At 34.6% G+C, this 12,391-nt stretch overlaps 1 protein-coding gene across 2 annotated transcripts in view; it reads right to left on the bottom strand.

The window, feature by feature from the left end:
• The window catches only part of LRRC7 (leucine rich repeat containing 7), a 383,497-nt gene that overhangs the window by 120,827 nt on the left and 250,279 nt on the right, over positions 1–12,391 (bottom strand). For both annotated transcript variants that reach the window (XM_068538014.1, XM_068538015.1), the window contains exons 9-10: positions 11,519–11,663; positions 5,789–5,861 (exon numbers count right to left, since the gene is read on the bottom strand). In XM_068538014.1, coding sequence (XP_068394115.1) covers positions 5,789–5,861; positions 11,519–11,663 — 218 coding nt within the window. The remainder of the gene's footprint in view (positions 1–5,788; positions 5,862–11,518; positions 11,664–12,391) is intronic.

Genomic DNA, 12,391 nt, shown 5'->3' with positions numbered 1-12,391 from the left:
ACCATAATTCAAAAAGAGTCATGTACCACAATGTTCATTGCAACTCTATTTACAATAGCCAGGACATGGAAGCAACCTAAATGTCCATCGACAGATGAATGGATAAAGAAGATGTGGCACATATATACAATGGAATATTACTCAGCCATAAAAAGAAACGAAATTGAGTTATTTGCAGTGAGGTGGATGGACCTAGAGTCTATCATACAGAATGAAGTAAGTGAGAAAGAGAAAAACAAATACCATATGCTAACACACATATATGGAATCTAAAAAAATAAAATAAAATAAATGGTTATGAACAACCTAGGGGCAGGACAGGAATAAAGACGCAGACGTGGAGAATGGACTTGAGGACACAGGGAGGGGGAAGGGTAAGCCGGGACAAAGTAAGAGAGTGGCATAGACATATATACACTACCAAATGTAAACTAGATAGCTAGTGGGAAGCAGCTGCATAGCACAGGGAGACCAGCTCGATGCTTTTTGACCACCTAGGGGGTGGGATAGGGAGGATGGGAGGGAGACGCAAGAGGGAGGAGATATGGGGATATATGTATACGTATAGCTGATTCACTTTGCTTCAAAGCAGAAACTAAGACACCATTGTAAAGCAATTATACTCCAATAAAGATGTTAAAAAAAAAAAGATAAATAAGAGACTTATGTAAGAAATGGAAAAATATCACGCTAGAGTGTTCCCTAACTTGTATAAAGAGTTCACAAAACTTATTTGTCCATGAAACTTATCTTTATGTCATACCTATTAAAATCTCAAGTAATGATTATTTTGAGGAATATAATTTAGGAAATGCTGGTTTAGTTAGTAGGTGTATCGAGCTTTTAATTTAAAGGAGGAAGCTGCAGTGGTCTGGGTGGACAGAGGGAAAAGAATTAAGTCGTAAAAACAAGTAAGCATATTTTTGAATCCAAGTACCCCCAATTTGATTTAAGTCAATAACTCTTTACCTTATTGGACTTCATTTTTATAAAACATTTATTAAATGTGTGAGCACTTTCCATGTATTAACACATTTAATCCTCACAACATTCTTATGAGGTAGGCATTATTACTATGATTTCCATTTTACTGAGGAGGAATCTAAGGCTCTACCCAATAGCACATCGAAGAGCCAGGTTTCGGACCCAGAAGGTCTGGCTCCAAAGCCAAAGCAACCAACCGCTTCTGTAAACTTCTCTAAGGGAGCTTCGTTTTAAACCAGCATCGCAGGTAATTCTGATGCAGGCACAATGGAATAGGGTTCGAGAAGACAGTTATCTGATAGCTGTATAAGTAAGCTGAATCCAGTTAGTGGTTCTTAAACTTTAGCATGCGTCAGAATCCCTGGAAGGGCTTGTTAATAATACACAGATTGCTGGTCCAATGCCCAGAGTTTCTGATTCAGTAAACCTGGGATTGTCTCTGAGAATTTGCACTTTGAACAAGTTCCCAGTTGAAGCTGATGCTGCTGATCAGGGGACCACGTGTTGAGAACCACCAGTCTAGACTAGACTATGGAAAAACTTGAATATTAGTGTGAAGATATTTGGGTTTTATCCAATGAAGGGTGTGTGTGCGTGTGTGTGTGTGTGTGCGCACACACAGTTTGTTTTTAATTTTTTGACTCGAATAACATTACATGATACGAAATTCAAAAAGTACAAAAGGTATACAATAAAAGCAAGTCTCCCTATTTACTCTACTGCCCAGCCCCCAAATTCTCCTCCCCAAAGCCATGTACGTTTCCAGTTTCTTGTGTGTCCTTCCATGCTTAGGGAATAGAGGGGAGCACAGTTTTTAGCATTCAGATACCTAGAATGCTTATTTTCTTGTTATTATAGCAGTCTAGTAAGTAGACTACTGGAATTTACAATCTAGGGTATTGATATCATATAAACTAAACATCTGGATCAAAGAATTAGAATTTTAGACATAGGTGGAAATTACAAATGAAGAAACTAAGCCACTGAGAGTTTAAATAATTTGTCCAAGTTCACACAGTAAGTGGCGTAGCCAGGGTTCACACCCATGCTATTTGACTCCAAAGCCAGTGGTCCTTGCATTATTCCTCAGGAGTTTGAGGCCCATAGGAAAGAAGGGATTTACCCAGCTTTGCATAGTTACTTAGACTTTCTGATTCTAGTTAGCGGTCTTTCTCATTGACCATACTCTATGATGGAATGATTTTTAAAATATCCATTCAAATTTTTGAGATTTTATTGCTTTTCTCCAAAACTACGAAGCTAAGAGAGAGTAGGTTTAGCGTACAGTTTCTCTTTTTATGGGAGATCTTTTGCCTTTAGAGCAATGGGGCTCTTAAATGACCTAATATTACAAAATGTGTGACTCAACTATAACATATATTAAGAAGCATCATAGGACCCAGCAATCCCACTACTGGGCATATACCCTGAGAAAACCATAATTCAAAAAGACACATGCACCCCAGTGTTCATTGCAGCAGTATTTACAATAGCTAGGTCATGGAAGTAACCTAAATGCCCATCGACAGACGAATGGATAAAGAAGATGTGGTAGAAATATACAATGGAATATTATTCAGCCATAAAAAAGAACGAAATTGGGTCATTTGTAGAGACGTGGATGGACCCAGAGACTGTCATACAGAGTGAAGTAAGTCAGAAAGAGAAAAACAAATACCGTATATTAACGCATATATCTGGAATCTAGAAAAATGGTACACATGAACCAGTTTGCAAGGCAGAAATAAAGACGCAGATGTAGAGGACAAATGTATGGACACCAAGGGGGGAAAGCGGGGATGGGGCGTGGTGGTGGCGGGATGAATTGGGAGATTGGGATTGACATGTATATATACTAATATGTATAAAATAGATAACTAATAAGAACCTGCTGTATAATAAATAAATAAATTAATTAAATTAAATTAAAAAAAAGGAAGCATCATAGGTCAATTAGCAGCTTAGCTTTGAAATCTGATAACTTCTCTCAGCCTCTGTTTCTGCATCTGTTGATGGGGAGATAATAATACACATTGAATAGTGTTGATGGGGCCTTTAAATAAGAATACATGTAAAGCACCAAACACGGTATCTGGCACAATATGAACACACACAAAAAGTTGTTTGTTACTATTTTCATTGCACATTCAATTATTAGAGTGGCTGGAACTCCTAGGCACAACTTAAGATTCAACAACAAAAATAACCAATTTTACAAGTCATTTGGCACAAAAGTCATGGAATCCATTTCAATTGTGAAAGATGCTGAAAAATGAATTCTTTCAGCAATTTTTACTAGTTGGACTATTGAAAATTACCAAAGATAAGTCTAACCTATTGAAACATTCGATGTGCAGAATGAGAATATTTTTGGTCACTGCAGCTGATCTGAACATTTTGGTGGGCAGAGTTCTAGGTAGAATGTCTCATAATAAAATAAAGACTATTTCACTACTTCCAGAACACTTTCTGCGTGTGATCTGGGTGCCATTAAATGGGATTCTAATCAAATTTTATCTCTAGCCTTGAGCTAAATCTCTGATCTATCAGTTCTGAATTCCCTAAAGAAAGCAAAGCCATTATATCATTATTATTATTTTTACTTCATACAGATTGTTTATTAAGGTATACTATAAAATTTTAGAAATTTAGTTTATTTTTTGCCACAAGTGCTACCTTGAAGTGAGAACATGTTAGACAATGGCTGTCACAATTTTACCATCCAAGACATGATGTATTATAGAACTGAAATCTTCAAACTTTTTCATTTTAGGACCTCTTTACACTCTTAAAAATCACTGGTAATCCTAAAGTACTTTTTTAAATATGGTTTATATCTATTGGTATCTACAATATTATAATTTAAAAGGGGCATTTAAAAATAATTATTTATTATTCATTCTTAAATAACAATAATAAACCCATGACATGTTAATGTATGTAACACATTTTTATAAAAGTAAGTATACTTTCCAAAACAAAAACCTTTAGTGAGAAGAGTGACATTTTTATTTTTGTGAATCTCTTCAATGTTTAGCTTAATAGAAGGCAACTGGATTCTCATATCTGCTTTGTATTCAATTTGTTGTGGTAGGTTGTTTTGATTAAGTTATATATATAAAAGTCCAAACTCACACAGATAGGTAGTTGGAAAAGGGAGGAGTATTTTCATGGTCTTTTTGGATAATTGTGATTATTCTTTGATACTACACCCAAACTCAACAAGTGGCAGTCTTTTTAGGGGATACAGTAATTGCAATGTAGAATCTGAAATACATCAATGAACTTTTCTTACTTTTCATACCAATACATTAAAATCAACTAACCTTTTTGCACTTTGAATGGGTCTATTTCTCATGTGTGATTTTGTAGCTCATGCATTGGTCATTTGGAAAGTGTGGCTTCACTGAGTTGAACAGATTTTCCAAATGTTGACACATTTCATATTACAATATCAACAAATCACATTCATTATTACACCAGTGATATCACACCAGTGTTATCAGAAAAGGCTTTAAATATTGGGAAGCTGTCAAACTCACAGTGGCAGATACAAATTTTCCAAAATTCTAATTTTTACTTGATAGCTCAAATTTCACTGTTGGCCACAAATTCTGTCAGTTGTTTCCCTTGAAGTGACAAGCTCACTTTGTTCATTTTTGACAAAAATCTACCAAATACTCAAGTCTGAGTAACCACAGTTTGTCAGTCATTCTTCCTCTTTTTAAAATAGACTTTATTTTTATAGCTGTTTTAGGTTCACAGCAAAACTGAGCAGGAGGTAGAGATTTCTCATATACTTCCTACTGTTTTTTTATTCTGCCTTTTTTTATTGTAATAAAATATAGTCATATAGTCCATTTCTTTAACACTTGCCTTCATGGCTTTATATGAATGTCAAAACGTCAAATTGTAGACTTTAAATATATGCAGTTTATTGTACATCAATTATAGTTAATAAATCTGTTTTTAAAAAAAAACTAGGCTTTCTCCCCACCACCCCAAGTACACCCAAATCTGTTAAATTATGGATTTATATAATGCTTCACATGAAATGTGGGGCAAGATTCCTATAAAATGGCCTTACATAATGTTAGAATAAAGACAGCTTATTGATTTCTCACTTTACACAAGTTGTAAACAAAAGAATTTCAGTGAAACACTGATAGTAACATACATATGTTCCTTAAAGAGCTGTAAATCAAACATTAATGGCAACATAAAATTAGAAATAAATCGCTCTCAAATAAATGGAATATATTTTGTCCTTAAAAGGCAATGACGGCCTTCCACCTTGAAGCTTTTTAAAATGCAAGCTGAAACAGATGCTTATCTCCTTAAAGTCTAAAACTACATTAAGTTTCCACAAATATCAAATTTTACTAACAGTGTAATGGTGACATATACATAATGAAGATCTTATAAAAATTGATTTGATTTTGTAAGACATAAGTGAATTTAGAGCTGCTACTCAGTCAAAAACATCAAATTAATAGTATCTGGAAAATTACAGGCAATGGTATAATTGAAGGTCTGGGTAATCACTTTGCTTATGAAAGTGATGGTTAAGTATTTCTTATGATATTATCAATATATAGTTGGGTGTCAATGCAGCATCTAAATATAAAACTAAATTAAGATAAATTATATACAAATATATAACTAAATAAAATGCGGTCTAAAATGAGTTTACATATGAACAAAATTATTGATATCTCTAGCAGAAAATGTGTGAAAATAGAAAACTCAATATATTCTTTTGTTTCTGGCTTTAGAGAGACTGGTATGAAACTTTGTCACTTACTTTCCGATTGTATTGGGTAGCATTGTAAGTTGATTGTCATCTACTTTTAGAGTAGTTAGTTTTTTCAACAAACCTAAAACAGAGAAGAAGGTGTATTAATATAGAAGAATAGATTTCTGACAGAAAATACAATGTAAAAGGAATCGCTTTTTATGAGCTGTAGCCCTGATCAAACTACTGCCCCTGCCCACCAGTGGAGCCAGAGGAGGGCTGACAGTCTCAACATCACTTGATTGGGTGATGAGTGTTTGTCACGCTAATTGGCTGCACTCTGCTTATATCAACCTACAAACTGATATTCGTGTGTCTAGTTTTAACTTTCCAGTTACAAAAAATTTACTTACATCAATGAGAGTTCAAGTACATTGATGGAGACAATAAACAAAACATAGGGCTCCATAGAAACCTGAGTTGGCAGTACTACTACCACATTTCCCTTTTCTATTATGCAGCAAATGGACCAGATGAAACTTTTCAAGCCAGCTGTGTTCGGTATTTAATTAACTCATAAGCACTAATAACTAACATTCCTGTTGTGATACAAATTGAAAACAAATCTGAATTAAGCCTAATAATCAACAAATGGGTACTGAAGTACTGCAGTGTATTGGTTATAATTATCGACTTGGAAAATTACAACATATGACTTCATACCCTTTCTGTTACCATAAATCCTTGACTTGGATCAGCAGTAAGCACAAAAACTTCTAGTTTTTAATCTATCAAGTAGAACTGGTCAAGAATTGAAGTTCCAACTATTTATATTTCACTGTCTGATTTATGCCCTCCATACCCTTACTGCTTGATCTACTCCTACTCCCAGGGTTTTAATGAGCACATTAAAAACCACAGAGTAATTGAAGAACAGCTTCCTTTACCCAGCCATAACAGAGCCCATAGTATCAATATGGCTTAAATAGCTAAAATCCAAGACAAAGCATTAACAGTGGCTAATTTTTGTTTTACATTGGAACTATAGATATACGCTATAGACTACTTGTTTTGCAGAAAACTTGTTCTGATGGATATAGCAGGTTCCATGGTTGAATGCGTTTGGGAAATGCTAAATTAAACAAAATCAACCAGATTTATTTAATGAAGTTTTTCTAGGACTTTTTAATATGCTAATGTAACAGGGTGACGCTAAAGTTATTAGGCAACTTGTGTGTGTGCACAGAGTATCTTGTATAGTGGTGTTTTGCGAACATGCTCTCAGAAGCACTGCTATAGCTCATGCCTACCCACCTCAAGTATTTTGAGCATACCTTAAAGGCAAAAAATAAGTCACAAGAAGTCTAAAATAAAGCCATTGTTGCACTTTAAGTTTCAGTATGCTCAGTTACGTATTCCGCAGAAGCACTCAGAATTTCTGCTCTAGTGGAGAGAAATGTTATCACTATCAGACTGCTGTGAGAAAATACCTACAATATTTGGAGATTAATACATCAGCTTGTGCTGTTAGGATACATGGCTGAAAACAGTAGCACCTGAGAAAGAAGACAATTCTCACTGGGGTAATTTATCTCTGAAATTTGAATACCCACTGCCATATTCATCTATGCTCAAAGGGTGACTGAATCACTTTAGCTTCTCTGGTGCATGTGTAAAAAACTATAGACCTTGGAAATATAAAAGAATTCCTGAGCTTGTTCATCAACTGTGAAAAGACAACAGGGGGCTATGAATTACAGCTAACTTTTTTATGAGCTGTAGCCCTGATCAAACTACTGCCCCTGCCCACCAGTGGAGCCAGAGGAGGGCTGACAGTCTCAATATCACTTGATTGGGTCCCGAGAAATTTTGGGCTGGGTTACAGATGGCTCTGCAAACATGAAACCAGGTTGCCAAGCAGTCTTTAAGAGAATCACAGTTCCTAGGTCTGAAGTAGTGGTGAGAAAATTTCGAGGCAGGATAGGGATTAAGGCCAAAAGATTGATGCAACAGATTTTTTTTGAAGAATGGAGTAGTGTGGCTCTGACAATTGACAGAAGCTTCTATAGCTTTAAAGGTTGAAGTGAGTTAGGGCTCCCTTCTTAGTTCCACGTCTGTGGACTTAAGGGGACTTCACTCATTTGTGGTGTGGCTACTTTGTCACTCACATATTCCATCCAAGGGTGTGCCCTTTGGACACATTCTGGAGTTTCTGTAGGAATCTGATTGTCCTTGGAGTGGAAATAGGCCATCAGCCTCATCTCTGTTGCTCATGACTTCCTCTTGCAGATAAATACTACATAGCTATATCATATCTGCTTGGACTCTCTTCTACCCTCAGGAACCAAAGGTACTTTATCCTATTTCTTCCTCAATTCCCCACCTCTTTATCCTATATTCCCAACTCAGATATACTGAAGAGAAAGAAAAAGGAGGCTTTTTTTTGCTATGATTTTAGCTACTTATATATAAATATATAATAAGAAGCAATGTATTAAACATTAATATCAAAAATAGCTAATATTTACATGGCATTTACCCTAGATAATAGAATTTTGAAAGCCAAATGGCTGTGCACCCATCATATCTAAGATTATAATAATTATTATATTATTATAGTACCTAACATTGATTGAACATTTACTATGTGCCAGGTACTGTTCTAAGCAATTTTACTTATATTAATTCATTTATTTCTCAAAATAATCCCCTGATGCAGGTACTATTACTTCCCCACTTAAAAGATGATAAAACTGAGGCACAGAGAGATTAAGTAGCTTGTGTAAAGTCACACAGTTAGTAAGGTAGAAAAGCCAGACTTTGAACTCGGGTAGCTTGACTATAAAACCTGTGTCTTTAACCACTAAGTGAATAAGATAAGTTATTTTGGAAAGTAAAAAAATTATATTCTCCTTTACTGAGTTTCTCTGCTATCCAAAGAAGCTGATTATTAAAGCTCTGTCTAGAAAATGTAAAGAGCCCCCTTCATTTTCCCTGGAACCAGCACAAGGAAAGGGACTCAGCATACAGGGTTCATTGTTGAATATATCACTCCATTCAAATACCCCACAACTGCAGAATTAAAATAGGTGTAAAGGAAGCAAAGATTTTATTTTAGTTGCTATTTCCCTTTATTAATACTGTGACTTTTCTTGTCTTTTATTCTTTTAAATGTTGGTAGTTCAATAGACGATCCATGCTCAAATAAAGAAGAAAAGATGCAATTTACCATCCAATCAGAATCAACAAATTATTTTAGGACCTTTGAACAGAGTTCCCAGGTATTTCTCTTGACCAAGAAGGAAATTCTTAGAGGAAAGTCAGCCATTCTACGTGTATAATCAGGTACTCTGGCAACTCTGCAGATGTTTAAATGCAATTTTCCCTAAAAGGTCAATAGGGTCCAAAGATAGTTCCAGGAGTAAGCTACTAACAAGTTACTTTCTTAATTTGAGAACCACTCAGATTCTAAGTGAAGGTGTTAAATATGTAATACCACCTGCCTGTGCTGGTCTGTTTTATCATCCCAGGATCTAATCTGATATTTTCTATCATCTATACATGCTGCCTTCCCCAGACCAGAAGGCTAATTCCTTAGTCTGCTTTCTTAATGGAAGATATTTTAACCAAATAATCATATCATCTTTTATTTCACTATGTGACATTTTCATTTCCAGAATTTCTAATTGGTTCTTTTTTATAACCACCTGTTCTTAGTCATAGCTCCTGTTTTTGTTTTATAAGTTATTTTTATTTTTACAAATGTTATTCTTCCTTTTATCTATTTGAGGATCTGCACATACTTAAAAATTTTTTTTACATTGCTTGATAATTTTGGTTTCCCTTGGGGTAAATTTTCCTATTGTTTGAGTTTTTGGTTGTTGTAACATTAGTTTTCCTTTAAAATTTTTGTTTTCATGACCATTTGTGAGGGTAAATATTTTTTCCTTACCTATGCTCACCCCTCTCTGTCTGGCACTTTTATGGTTACCTCCACCTGACCCCCAAGTTTCTGGAGTTCAGAACCAGGTCTTATATTAGCAACATGGTACTCTCATTTGATGTGGATACTGCAGATTCAGTCCAAACCAGCTTGTGACGTGCCGTAATTTTCAGCAGTGAATCTGTATCTGTTCTCTCCTTCCACCCTAGCTCTACATATTAGGTGCAGGTTTTTTCAAGTCTCTCTTTGCAGAAAAGAGTTCCTTCCCTGCCTCAGTCCCTGTAAGTCTGTATCCTCCTGGTATGCTTAAGGTCTTTTTTTTTTTTTTTTTAACTGCAGGAACAATTTATGGCTGTCACTTCTGTTTGTGGTCTGAAGCCCATCAGTCAGGCCTGGGGTCATTTCTGTGTTTCCATTATGTCTCAAATCCGGGTATATGTTCATTCTTCTTAAGCAGGGCAAAATTATTTTATTTACTAAATACTTAAGGAGCACGTATCACACACCAGCATAATTCTTTGTACAGAGGAGGCAGTAATGAACAAAAGTATGTTCTTATAATATAGTTTTTCCATTCTCATTGTGTCTTTGAAGAGGTATGGAGTGGTGATTGAGTAGGAGAGTAAGATATGTATTTTGACCAGATGGTTGTCTTGACCAGATGACCATCTCTATCATCTTGACTAGAGGATGCCCTTTTAAACTATTATATTTCCTTACCTTCTACAACACTAAATAGTATTTTCTAAGCTTATCTGATCATAAGTTTCATCTAGGATATTTAACAAGAATACAGAACAGAGGGCTTATTACACATTTATTGAATCAGAATTTTCACAGAGAGAGCCTGGAAATGTGGAACTGTTCAATAAAGCGCTCAGATAAGTCTTAGGGTGGAGTAAGTTGGAGAAACACTGTTATAAAAATATATAATTATATAAATAAAAAAGTCATCAAATCTACAAAGAAAGAAAAGCCAGCCTGTTCTGTTAAAACTAATATTCTCTATTAGTCTGAAAGAATAGTGAAAATGGAAGCAATAAAATATTGAAGAAAAATTTGGGAAACTGTTTTGTCTTCTAGCTTCCCTTCAATCAGGCTACCTAGGTTGTGACTCAATTTTCAGAAGCATTAATAAGTTCCAGAACATATGATACATCTAATTCAGAGTGTTAAAAACTACATTCCAAAGTTAAGTAGTTTGATGATTACTCTCCTAGCTGTTTCCTCTCATAAATAATAATAATAAGATATACATACAAAAGGTTTACTCATATTTAAATTAGATTCTTTCATTATTTTACTCAGAGAAAAATTTATGACAAAAATAGATTGAGTGGTTAATATATACTAACAGACAAAATATCTGGCCTCATGAATCTTAAATATAAAGGTGAGATGTCTTTTTTGAATAATAGAAATATGAAGATATTTCACATTTATTGTGTTATTCCTAATTACAGTGATGTTACAATAATATTAAAAATAGAATATAGCCACACTGTGGATAGAAGCTACTGTAATTCTATAGTAATAAAAGGAGACATACATGTTTATCAAAGTACTTAAATCTAAGATATATACTCCTTATAATAACATTTTACAACTTAGGAGATCTAAAATTATTTAAAATATATCAATTTAGTAAGATCATTTTAATAGGAGGGTCTTCTTGAGTTTGACAACTACAGTTACCATTTCATTTTAAGATATTGGTAAAATATTTTATCACCTTGAATAATGATCATGCTAATTTATTAATATCATGCTAAGAGTATATACCCTACATCTGTGAACAAACTATAGAAAACACTATATTTGACATAAACATTCATGATGAAATATTACGTTCTCACCTATAGAGTCAGGCAACTGTTGCAACATATTGGATGACAATAAGAGGTCCTCCAGGGCTTCACATCCAGAAATGTCCATGTCAACCGTTTCTATTCTGTTTTTTGACATATCCAGGTATACCAACGTCTTTAACTTCCCTATAGACTTGATGACATTGAATAAACTCAGGATTAGTTGAGAAACTTTCAGGAAATATTTTAAAGTTGTAAAAACCACAACACTATAAATTAATTTTAAAAGCAAATGCAACAATAACAAGTTTTGGCGAGAATGTGGAGAAACCATAACTCTCATACATTTCTAGGAGGAATGTAAAGTTATACAGCCACTTTGGAAAACAGTTTGGCCATTCCTCAAAATATTAAACATAGAGTTTCCATATGACCCAGAAATCCCTAGGTACATACTCAAGAATGAAATATATGTCCACAAAGAAACACAAATGTTCAAAGCAGTGTTATTCACAACAGGCAAAAAGTGGAAACAACCCAATGTCCATCAAATGATGAATAGTTAAACAAAATGTGGTATATCCATAAGCTGCAGTATTATTTAGCAATAAAAAGCAATAAAGTAGTGATACATGCTACAAAATGGATGAACCTTGAAACATGCAGTGAAAGATGCCAGTCACAAAAGACCACCTATTGTATGATTCCATTTATATGAATTGTCCAGAATAGGCAAATCTATGGAGTCAGAAAGTAGATAAGGATTGCTAGAGGCTGGAAGGCCAAGAGGAAGGGAGTAACTGCTAATGTTTCTTTCAGTGGTGATGGAAATGTTCAAAATTAGATTGTGGTGATGCCTGTTCAATTATGTGAGTATTTTGAAAACCATTGAACTGTATACTTTAAATGGGTGAATTTTAT

The sequence above is a fragment of the Eschrichtius robustus genome, chromosome 3, assembly GCF_028021215.1.
Source record: "Eschrichtius robustus isolate mEscRob2 chromosome 3, mEscRob2.pri, whole genome shotgun sequence".
Classification (NCBI taxonomy): Eukaryota; Metazoa; Chordata; class Mammalia; order Artiodactyla; family Eschrichtiidae; genus Eschrichtius; species Eschrichtius robustus.
This window is presented reverse-complemented; position numbering and strand designations above follow the sequence as displayed.